The sequence below is a fragment of the Oryzias melastigma genome, linkage group LG21 (assembly GCF_002922805.2).
Source record: "Oryzias melastigma strain HK-1 linkage group LG21, ASM292280v2, whole genome shotgun sequence".
NCBI classification, from domain to species: Eukaryota; Metazoa; Chordata; class Actinopteri; order Beloniformes; family Adrianichthyidae; genus Oryzias; species Oryzias melastigma.
In genome coordinates, this window is record NC_050532.1 from 25,278,282 (window position 1) to 25,289,529 (window position 11,248).

The window sequence follows — 11,248 nt, forward strand, 5'->3', positions numbered from 1 at the left end:
CCATCCGTCCATCCATCCACCCACCCATCCATCCATCCATCCATTCATCCATCCATCCATCCACCGTTAGCTTTTCCATCCATCCATCCTTCCTCCACCCATCCATCCATCCGTCCATCCGCCCATCCACCCTTCCTCCACCCATCCGTCCATCCATCTATCCATCCACCTTTAGCTTTTCCATCCATCCATCCATCAATTTTTAGTTCATCCATCCATCCATCCGTCCGTCAATTTTTAGTTCTTCCATCCATCCATCCTTCCTCCACCCATCCATCCATCCATACTTCTTCGATCCACCCGTCCATCATTCCATCCACCCTTCCTTCATCCATCCTTCCATTGTTAGCTCATCCATCCATCCATCCGTCAATTTTTAGTTCTTCCATCCATCCATCCTTCCATCTGTCCATCCATTCATCCTTCCATCTGTCCATCCATTCATCCTTCCATCCATCCATCCATACATCCTTTCATCCACCTTTCCATCCATCCTTCCTCCACCCATCCATCCATCAATTTTAAGTTCATCCATCCACCCATGAGGTGGAGCCTGATAAGAAAAACAAAAACAAACATAAGACTGGTTTGTTGTGAGAATTGTCCACAATGATTTTCTTCATTCACTCGCCATGAAACTTTTGCAAAGGAGTCTTCATGGAGTCTGGATTTACTGCAAGATTCTTCTGGAGGTCGTTTTGGTCTTTTTGTGACTTAAGGGGTCTTTTTGGAGATCTGGATCTTCAGTCATCTATTCTGATTAGGAGAGATCAGCATAAAGTTTATTTACGGACTGAAGCAGCATCTCTTCTCCTGTTTTCATGGATCCTTCTTCTGATCAAAGCCAACACCTTCAGATTTAAAACCACACTGAGATAGATGGAGTTCATACATGAGTGTCCAGACCTCTACAGAGTTTTGTGTTTGGATCCGTGTTCTGCTGCGGAGCTCCGATCTTCTTCAGCCTGAAGTCCTGAACTGATGGAGGACATTCAGCCCCACATCATGACCCTGCCACCACCGTGTTTTACTGCTGCTATGATGTTCTTTTTATTAATTAAATTTGGAATTGTTTGTCCTCCTGCAGGTGAAGAAGCTGAAGGCTCAGCTGGAGCAGAAGACGCAGAAGAACAGCACAGACCTGAGTCCCGACGGGGAAATCGTTGAAAACGGCAACGATCCGAACATCATGGAGCTGCAGAGTACGCTCACATGAATCCAGTCTCTCTGAAGCCTTTCGAAAAACTAAAACTCTTCTTCAACCTTCTCCAGGAGACTCCAGCAGGCAGATCAACGACCTGAAGTTCAAGCTGGTGAAGGCGGAGCAGGACGTCACAGCTTTGGAGCAGAACGTAAGAGCAGAGAACTGGAAGCTTCCCAGCCAGCAAGTCCGAGTGGGGCCCATGAGGGTTTGACCACAGTTTCTGTGGTGACCCACCTGTGTTTGGGCACATTGGCTTAAATGGTGGGTTAGCTCGTGACGCTAACCAGCCAGCTGGTGGACAGCAGAGCTTGCTAGCTCAGTATAACGGCGATCGCTAGCTCGATACAGCGAAGCTCTCTAGCTCAATACAAGAGAGCTCGCTAGCATGCTAAAGTGGAGCTTCCTAGCATGCTAAAGTGGAGCTTGCTAGCATGCTACAGTGGAGCTTCCTAGCTTGCTAAAGTGGAGCTTGCTATCATGCTAGAGTGGAGCTCGCTAGCATGCTAAATGGAGCTCGGTAGCTCAATACAGAGGAGCTAGCACGCTATGCTGTACACCAGCCGGCTGGCTAGCATAGCGAGCTAACCCACTGAGTATCCAGTTAAGTCACAGCTTGGGCCACCACAGAAACTCACAAACCCATTTGGGGCCCACATTTTCTGTCAACTTTTAAACCATATGGACACAATCGGCTTTGCTGGCTGGGTTTGAGGTTTTGTCTCGCGGTTGGGCCAAACGTCTGCTTCGGTGTGCAGGTCACCCGCTTGGAGGGCCACGTGACTCGCTACAAGTCCTTAGCAGAGAATGCGGAGAAGGTGGAGGACGAGCTGAAGGCGGAGAAGAGGAAGCTGCAGAGAGAGGTAGGCAGAGCTTCCTTGACTGTTCCAGTTTGATTTTGCAGCCTTTGGCTGACGCACTTCTGCTTTTCCCCCCAAACAGCTGCGATCAGCGCTGGATAAGATCGAAGAGCTGGAGTCCAGCAACAGCCACCTGAACAAGAGGCTGGAGAAGATGAAGTCCAGCCGTGGCTTGGCTCCAACGCCGTAGCGGCCGCCGCCGCCGCCGTCAAGGATGGACGATCACCTGGAGGAGAACCGCCCTGCTTTCACCTCCTGAGGTTTCATTCAGAAAACACCGACGAGCAACGTGCCATGCCCCGCCTCCCAGGAGCTCCTTGCTGTCCAGAGACTATGGTGGAAGCAGTGCAGCGCCGACACCGTCAGTGCACGTGCCCAAAACTCCCTCCACAAACGAAAACACCGTCTTTCTCAGAACATCTCCTCCCCGAGGCTCCTCTGGAGGCTCAGACGTGCGCCTCCACTTCTCCTAGTCGGTCACTGGTTCGATGCCGTGCACTCCCGCCGAAGCTGAGACTTCTCGTGAAACGTCTCGACCGGGACTCAAAGCCGAGATGCTGCTTCACTGTTTACAGAGCTTTAAAATGTTTGTAAGGAAACATCCAGAAGTTAAACATTTGTGCAATAAAATGTCAAACTTCAGGCTTTTCACATCTCCTCACTCTCCAACTCTGACTTCCTGTTTACGCTCTTTATTTAACCCTTTAACACCAGAGCTCGTGTTTATGTTCTTTGATTTACTCAAAGAACAGTTGAGGTTCTTCTTCTCCTTCACAATCTACTGGAATTATCGAGTTAATGGTTGAAAAGTTACAGCATGGTAAAGATTTTGTGCATGTCTTTGTGAATCTTTCCGATTGAAGAACGTCTGTGACTTTAATCATTTGGGACAAACTTCTGAAATCTCTTTAGATGACAAGTTTCAGTCCGACTGTTTCTGGTTGATAATTTCAGCTCATCAGGAAAATTGGTTTGATCAAAATGTATTTTTATTATTCATTGTAGAATAATTTACAGAAACTTCTGAAAAAAAATCAGAAAATCTGTTGGTAAAATCAAGACTTATAGAGGTTTCACCTTAAAGCTCGGTGGAAGTATGATGATGTGGGCTCGTTTTAAGAGCTTTCTCGAAAGTTTCCAAACATCCCGACTACCAGAGGACTTTTCTAAACATGAATATCTCCTAACTACTGCAAAATACTTAACACACTCCGTCCTGTACGGAGGACATTTGGGGCTTTTCCAGGACACCGAATGTGCAGGGGCGGGGCTCTGGGAATTGTAGTTTTTGGTGGATTTAAAACAAATTTTGACTTTTTTGTAGTCAGGAAGTTAAGAGGATTTTTTTTAAGAGTCTTAAAAAGATTTGCATCTTTTATTTTCCAATCACTAATTTTGTTTTTCTTTTTTATATACATAATTAAGCTTTTTTAAAGGTTAAAAAGAGCAAATCTAATCCACAACATATTTTTGTGAGCTAAGTTCCTTCGTTTTCTTATCCAGGTTTGCTGGATAACGCAACGTCCTCCTGGTCGTGTGTCCCTCCTAGTCTGCTGCAGAGCGCCCTCTGCTGGATGCGCTGGATCATCCTGCGGCCGTAGAAGTCCCGGTAGTCTGCGGGCAGCTCCTCCAGAGCGTGCAGCCCTCTGTCCAGTGCCTGCAACGCTCGGGCCGCGGCCTGCGGGTCTTTGTTCCCGTACGGGTCCTTCCTGTCGTAGCTGTCCGCAGGCAGGTGGCGCCAGAACACGTTGACGCCCACGCCAAACTGCAGGGCGAGCGTGTTGTGGAACCACAGGGCTGCGTGTTCAGAACGACACGGTCAGGTTCTGTGGAGCTGCGACTTGAGTGAGAGAGGACACGTCTTACCGGGGATGAAGAGCAGATCTCCAGGCTGCAGCTCGCACTCGTGCCGACCCGCTCTGACGAAGTCCGGGAACCTCTGCAGGTCGGGATGGTCGACGTCCAGAACCTCAGACTTATCCCCTGTGGGGTCACATCATCAGACACGCATCGGCTTCCAGACAGTCACCTGTCCTGCAGAGACCCACCGGACAGGTAGAGGTGCAAAGCATCCTGGGGGCTGAACAGAACCACCCTCTTGGTCCCGCTCACCTGAGCCAGCAGGTTGTCCATCACCTGCAGACACAGAGATCCACTCACAATAATGCAGAACTTCTTCAGGAATCACAGAATCAAAGCCGCAGACTGACGTCGTAATGCGTCCACAGCTGCAGGCCGCAGGAGCTGATCCGGAAAACGCTGGAGAAGAACTGATCCGGCTCGAAGAAGGGAGGGATGAGAAAATCCTCCGCCAGGTTTGGGAACTGCTTCCTCAGATCAGCAGGTTCCTGAGCAGAACCCAGAGGTCGTTCAGTGGACAAACGTTTCTGTTTCAGATGTTAATCTGGAGCTAATATAGGATCAAAAAACAAACTCTCTGCTATAATCTGAGTTTCTGAAGCTCCAAACCTTCAGAGCTGAACTTCCCAGACACCCAGCTGCTCCATGTGGGACCAGTGACTGTATATGAGAACTGGATTGAGTTGCGTGTCAAACAGGAAGTTGCTTCAAGAAGTAAAAAAAAAAAAGACTTCTGTAGAGTCATTCTATTGGTCAGAATAACCATTATTGATCTGATATGTATATATTTTAACATCTTCCTGATATTTTTTTGTAGTTCAAGTTATAAACTGACAATTCAGATGTCTCGATAAAATAGAATAAAATATTTAAAACTTTTGACAGATTTTTCCCACTTTAAAGTAGTAGGGGTGTGGCCTTCCAACAAGCTCACCCCTGATTCGAGAAAACAGTTGCCATAGAAACGTTGACTCAGACCAATCACTGCTTACTGACAGTATCTGGCTCCAACATGACGATGTCTGTCGCAAAAAAATGGCGATTGAAATGAATTAATTTGGTTAAAGCCGGAACTGTTTCTACGGATGACGTCACACTCACTCTGTCCAGTTGTCATATACAGTCACTGTGGAACCAACATGTCAGAAATGGACTTCACTGCTGAGCCACAAAGAAACTTGAACACAACCAGAGATGCTCCTGCTTTAATAATTGCTGCTTAGCTGGACTGAGTGAGCTCAGTTTCGGATTGACTGAACACACCTGATCCAGGTGACCAGTAATTCCTGAAGCAGGCTTAGCTGCAAAACAAGCAGGGCAGTAGCTCATGAGGGTTTTAAAGTCTTTTCTCTGGGCGACAGGAAGTCAAAGCAAAGACCTGAGGACAAGATTGATGTGGTTCTGTTTCCTGGTTTTAGTCCGGACCCAAGCAGCACGAATCTGGAGGAACTGCAGCTGATTTATAGAACCTTTACTGAGTGCATAAGTTCATAAGTGAACAAGTGTTACTGGATTTGAACTCACGACCTTAAAGACTCAGAGTGGACACTCTACCACATGGTCACTGAGCTGGTCCAATCTATTCTTTTCTATTCTTTATTGGACTGGAGGAATTTCCAGCAGAACCACTGAACAGTGGACATAGGTTCACACAAAAGACAGAATATATAAAATAAAAATGTTTGAGTAATGTTTTCTTTAAGTAAAGTTTTAGTGAAATAAATCTGATTTAGTTTATTTATATATAATTAAATACAATTAAATGAATTGTCATTGAAATTAAGCACTTTTTATTATTTGTTTTTAAATAGTTTTACTGTATTTTAAAGTTAATTTCAGCAACTATTTAAAAAAATATGAAGAAGGAGCTGCAGCACCATCTGGTGGCAAGAAAATATAACTGCAGCAAACATTTAAAATAATCAATTAAAACATGGATTCTCATTTTTTTAACACATTCAGTCATTTATGAAGTGAAAAGTGTAATAAATGTAGAGAGAATTTTCTCACTAAATTAAATAAAGTGAATGTTTAAGGTCAGAAAAACTAAAGCTGAAGCTCGTGGTTCATTTCGGAAACAAAGCGAGGAGTTGATGTACCTTTCTGACGTCTTCTCCCAGAGACCGAAGGTAATAACTTTCCTCCTAAAATCAAACCAGAAATCATCAAAAAACCGAACAAACTGTGACATGACCTTCACAGTTTCCTCATCCTCACCTCACACAGAAAGAAGTCGGAGTGCTTTTTCTCAGAAGCTCTTTTCACAAACTCGTTAAACGGCAGAGTCCTGTGGAAACGAGATGTTCAACGTTTGGTTTTTATTTTTTCTCAGCTGGACTCAGCTTTTCTGTGCTGCTGGCTCACCTATACACAAAGTTTTTACGCAGAAAGTCCATTTGTGGCACCGTGGAGACGTGGATCTTCACCTCCTTGTCTCCTCCTTGCTGTGCAAGATATTCAGTGGTCCAGAGCTGCTGACACGGGCCCAGAGGAACTCCTCTGAGGACGGCTGGCCGGCGCTGAGAAACAGGAGGGGAAATGGGAGCGGTGAAACTCTTCTAACTTTAACTGACACCTGATCTTCTTCAAAAGATGACGGAGACGTAATGAAGATTTAAAGACACACCTGTCTTTACATAACACTATTTAGATCAAAAATTACTCTAAAAAATTATTTTGAGTCCTAAACTTTATAAAAATTAAAGAAATTGTTCTAAAATGTTGTTTGATTTTAACATTAAAGGGAAAAACAAAAGTAACAGAGATTCATTTAATGAAATTTAAACAGAATTTTTGCCAAACCAAAGTTTGCAAAAGACATTTAACTTTACATTCAAAAAATGCAAATGTAAAAAAAATCCAAACTAAAAGGCTGCTAACTGTGTTAAAAGACTTAAAAGAGTAGCTTGCTGTTAAACTGTTTCAATGAGTTTTTCCAGGTTTCTCTGCTTCTTCTTTTTTACCTCGGGATAGATTTCCTGCAGGAACTTTTCTCTGTCCACCCCGGTAAATATCGAGACGGATTTTATTTCCTGCTGCTCCATTTCTCCTGATTTTCTGAGCAGAAATCATTGAGTCGATCCAGAAAAAGCCTAAAAGCCAGCCAGTCTGCAGCTGTAAGCAAACACGCCGGTGTTACACCGAAATTCTTCCCTAATGAAACAAGGACGAGAGTACGAATAAACACAACGGAAACTCATAAGAAACTATTTATATTTTGTAAATAAATGTTAAATAATTCATTTAGAATATTTCAAAGTATATTCCTGGTGTAATGTATCCGTAATAAATATTGTATATTATTTTAAAAGCTATATTCTTTGTTTCTACCCGGAGCATAAAGAAAGGCGGACAAACAGGCTCCGGACGGGACAAAGATGGTTCTGTTCGTTTACAGACTTCGTCCCAGGCGGCCCGCAGCTTTCAGCTTCACCCAGCAGTTCTTCAGCATCAGAACCGTGCTGAACAGATCCGGTCCGGTCCAGTTGGGGAAACCCTGCGCCGCCGCAGCGGCTCGGTTTTACAGCTCGCAGCGGAAGGAGCAGACCCAGAAGGTGGTGGTGTTCGGCATCCCGAACCCTTTCATGTGGTTCCGGACCAAAATTTACTATTTTCTGATCCGGACCTACTTTGACAAAGAATTCAACATCGAGGAGTTCACAGAGGGGGCGAAGCAGGTGTGTCTGCGCGCATGCGCGGTTTATTATCACACCACAGTAACTAGTTACAACTAATATATATATATATATATATATATATATATATATATAATTTTTAAAAAGGATTTATGACGTCATAAAAACAATAACAAGCAATTACTATTAAATTACAACATTTTCTTGAAACAATTGTTTAAAACTTGATTTACTTTAACTACAGGCGAGTTTTAAATTTACTTTTTTTTCAAGCAATCAAAACAAAAAAAATACAAATAAAGACAAATAAATGAGATGTTTATCTTTACAGAGATGCATCAAACTTTGAATCATTAAATGTGATTTGATTGGGGAGTTAAAAATCCAAAAGTAAAATAAATACCCGCCATTTTATTTACTTTTAACCACAAATAGACACATTTGTACTATTATATACGACACATGAGACATTGAATCCATTAAATGGGAACTTTATTAGCTTGAATAGGATTGGGATAAAGCACATTTACACAACCCCAACTCTATTAGAATTTACTTAAATTGTTTAGTAGTATTTTTTTAACACAATTATCATAAATGTTGGTCTCTTCTAATACTAGACATTATTATAAAAATTATTATACATATCACAGGTCAAGTACTAAAATGATGTGTCTATTAGTTGTCATAAATATATATATATATATATATATGTGTGTGTTTTTATAATGATTATAACTTATCTAGTATCCAAACATCTGTGTCTGTCAGTGATGATGAGGATGTTCTTCCTCGCAGGCCTTCTCCCACGTTTCCAGGCTGCTGTCTGAAAGCCGCTTTGATGGTCTGGATGGACTCGTCGCGAAGGATGTGAGTTCAGAACAGCAGATCTGAACCGGACTTAGAACTGGACCCAAGTCCAATTAAAAACGTCCTCCAGGATTTTTATTTACCCCTTTAACCTTTAGTAGTCTGGGAGACTTTTTAAGCATTTTTGACTATTTTAAAATTTACTCTGATGATTTAGCTTCAAACTTTTTTTAGGAAATGTTTGAAATCCATCTTTTTAATTGTGCTTCATTTTTCATTATATTACACAATAGCTCAACAATAAACCTGAAACTATCCAAAAATCTCAACTCTGAGTAGTAAATACTGTAATTCTTTACTACTCAGAATTGAGATTTTTACGTGTTAATGGGGTTTTGAGCTCATTTTATTTTAAAATGTTCAGTAATTCCTTCATGTGTACTTTCGAGTCTAAAACTGTTTTCAAATTTCCCCCCAAAAAATGTTCAAACTCACAATGTTTTCAAATCTGGTTTTTCATTCCCTTTAAGCGGATCTTAAATTAACTCCATAGTCGGTGGCCCATCCAGTGTGTTTACCTACGTCTTAAATATATTCTCTTTCAAACTACATTTTCTCATCTACTTCCAAGTGCAACTTTGAGCTTAATTTTCTTCATATATGTCCTCCATCATCAGCAAAATGCCACAAGAACATGTTAAAAACTCAATTTTCATCAGAGTGGGTCTTTGATTGCTGAATTAAAAGTACTTTAATTGCAGGTTGGTGTAATTTCTACATCATTGAGTTCAGAGACTACTGAGGGTTAAGGCTTTAATTTTCTTAGACTTTAACAGCTCAAGACAGACTCATGATGGTAATGAAATGTCCTCCATCTCCTCCTCACAGCTGATTGGAAAGCTGGAGGAGAAATGCAACTCGCTGCCGTCAAACTGCAGGAGGGCGCTGTGTGCAGATGCTGCTGAGATCATGTACACCACACCGGGAGACGTGGGGATCTACTACGATGACAGCGGTGAGAGGGAGAGCTCAAACGGGCGCTGCTCCGTCTGTTTTCTGCTCTGCTGAGAAGTTCTCTCCTCTCCAGGGAGGAAGTTTGTGAGCATCCTGATGCGGTTCTGGTACCTGACAAGCGTGCGGCTTCCTGACGACAGCGTTGAGGGGAGTCGCATCTTCAAAGTGGCGATTGGAGACAAAGAGGCAGAAACGGAAACCAAGAGACTGCTGACTGCCATATATGAGTGAGTGTGTCCACTCCAGAGTATTGATCCGCTCTGAAGACGCTGCTCTGAACCGCTTTTATCCTGGAACAGATTCCAGAGGGAGTTCACCAAAGGAGTTCCTCCGGACTGGACCATCACCCGGATAGAGCACTCCAAGCTTTTGGACTGAAGAGGCGGCTTCGGTTAAAGCGAGCTGGAAGGAAAGACCTCTGATCCATCGATGATCAGTTCTTTACTCTGGGACTCAGTCGATAGCGGTGGACTGGTGAAGGAAAAAGTGGGATTGAGTGAGATTTTAAATGTTTCATCTGCCTTTGAACAGCTGTTTAAAATCGGCTTTCAGTCACTGACAGAGGAGCATCCTTCATCAGGAAGTGTCTCATCAATGTAATGCTCGGTCTTCTCTCCAAATGTGATTTATTTATGAAAACAGCGAGGAAGACCTGCACACGTGAGGAGGAAGGAGATGAAGAACATAAGATGAGCTTAACGCTAAAAACATTCAAATGTGTTTGTTTGTTTCTGAGCTGCTCGTCCACAAGAATACGTCATGTGACCTCTGAGCGTGCAGCTGTGCCTCCCTGTACTGGCAGACGTGGACTTTTAATAAAGATGACTTTACACTGCTGGGTTTATTTCCTTTATTGTTCTTATTTGTGCAAACTTTTAAAATAATTTTGGACCTTTTTACACTAGTCTTCAAATCACTATCAAATAAAACACTTAAAATAATAAACTCAAAATTCAACTTATTTTAAATAATTTAAATTATTTAAATTATTTAAATAATCTTTAGTTATTTATTACATTTTTACATGTAGACAAAAAAACTGCTTTTAACAGAAACATCCATTTACATTAACACTAGAATCCCTGGAACTTTCAGCTTCTGCTGCAATGCCCCCCTCCCCTTCTCAAAGTAGTGTTGTGGTGATCACCTTAAACCGTCAACAATGACTTCCTGATTTCGCAATACAGATTGTCTTGTTTAAATTTAAGTTTGACATGCATTCCAGATTCCGCCACTAGACGGTCCAGTGGTTATGGCTGCGGACTCACATTCAGAAGGTCATGGGTTCGAATCCCGCTCAGGAATAGTCCACATGAAATATTTGTTTTTACTTTTAAATTTTATTTTTACCTGAAAACTGTTCAATGCAGGTGAAAGAAATATTTTTAACACAGACAAATGCCTTTAAACCATCAACAATGACTTGCTGATTTCGCAATGAAGAATGTCATGTTTAAATTTAAGTTTGACATGCATTCCAGATTCCGCCACTAGACGGTCGAGTGGTTATGGCTGCGGACTCACATTCAGAAGGTCATGAGTTCGAATCCCGCTCAGGAATAGTCCACATGAAATATTTGGTTTTACTTTGAAATTTTATTTTTACCTGAAAACTGTTCAATGCAGGTGAAAGAAATATTTTTAACACAGACAAATGCCTTTAAACCATCAACAATGACTTCCTGATTTCGCAATGCAGAATGTCACGTTTAAATTTAAGTTTGACACGCATTCTATGTTTATAAGTCATAAACATGCACTATATGACCAAAAGTATCGTCTCACCCATCCAAATGATCAGAATCAGGAGTCCTAATCACTTGGCATGCTTACTGTTTTTAGAAACATTAGTGAAAGCATGTTTTGCT

The 11,248-nt window shown here is 42.2% G+C and overlaps 3 protein-coding genes across 9 annotated transcripts in view; 2 read left to right on the forward strand and 1 right to left on the reverse strand.

Moving 5' to 3' along the window:
• lrrfip1a (leucine rich repeat (in FLII) interacting protein 1a) overlaps positions 1-2,703 on the forward strand; it is a 33,312-nt gene extending 30,609 nt beyond the window's left edge. For all 6 annotated transcript variants that reach the window (XM_024286273.2, XM_024286276.2, XM_024286274.2 and 3 more), the window contains 4 exons: positions 1,088-1,202; positions 1,273-1,352; positions 1,960-2,064; positions 2,144-2,703. In XM_024286273.2, the coding sequence (XP_024142041.1) occupies positions 1,088-1,202; positions 1,273-1,352; positions 1,960-2,064; positions 2,144-2,251 (408 nt within the window). In that variant the 3' untranslated portion in view covers positions 2,252-2,703. The remainder of the gene's footprint in view (positions 1-1,087; positions 1,203-1,272; positions 1,353-1,959; positions 2,065-2,143) is intronic.
• A 325-nt stretch (positions 2,704-3,028) lies between these two features.
• tyw5 (tRNA-yW synthesizing protein 5) lies at positions 3,029-7,394 on the reverse strand. 2 transcript variants are annotated; one of them, XM_024287133.1, is made up of 9 exons: positions 7,252-7,394; positions 6,885-7,074; positions 6,286-6,440; positions 6,139-6,208; positions 6,021-6,065; positions 4,272-4,409; positions 4,110-4,197; positions 3,928-4,044; positions 3,029-3,858 (listed from the first exon to the last, which is right to left on the reverse strand). In XM_024287133.1, the coding sequence occupies exons 2-9, from the start codon at positions 6,963-6,965 to the stop codon at positions 3,557-3,559; spliced, it is 996 nt and encodes a 331-aa protein (XP_024142901.1). In that variant the 5' UTR covers positions 6,966-7,074; positions 7,252-7,394; the 3' UTR covers positions 3,029-3,556. The 2 variants fall into 2 exon arrangements, with proteins under 2 accessions (XP_024142901.1, XP_024142902.1); XM_024287134.2 differs by having other exon boundaries at positions 3,507-3,858; positions 4,174-4,197.
• maip1 (matrix AAA peptidase interacting protein 1) lies at positions 7,260-10,215 on the forward strand. Its single transcript, XM_024287136.2, has 5 exons — positions 7,260-7,598; positions 8,355-8,426; positions 9,255-9,381; positions 9,454-9,607; positions 9,680-10,215. Exons 1-5 carry the CDS (start codon positions 7,299-7,301, stop codon positions 9,756-9,758), a joined length of 732 nt encoding a protein of 243 aa, XP_024142904.1. The 5' UTR covers positions 7,260-7,298; the 3' UTR covers positions 9,759-10,215.
• The last annotated feature ends 1,033 nt before the right edge of the window (positions 10,216-11,248 follow it).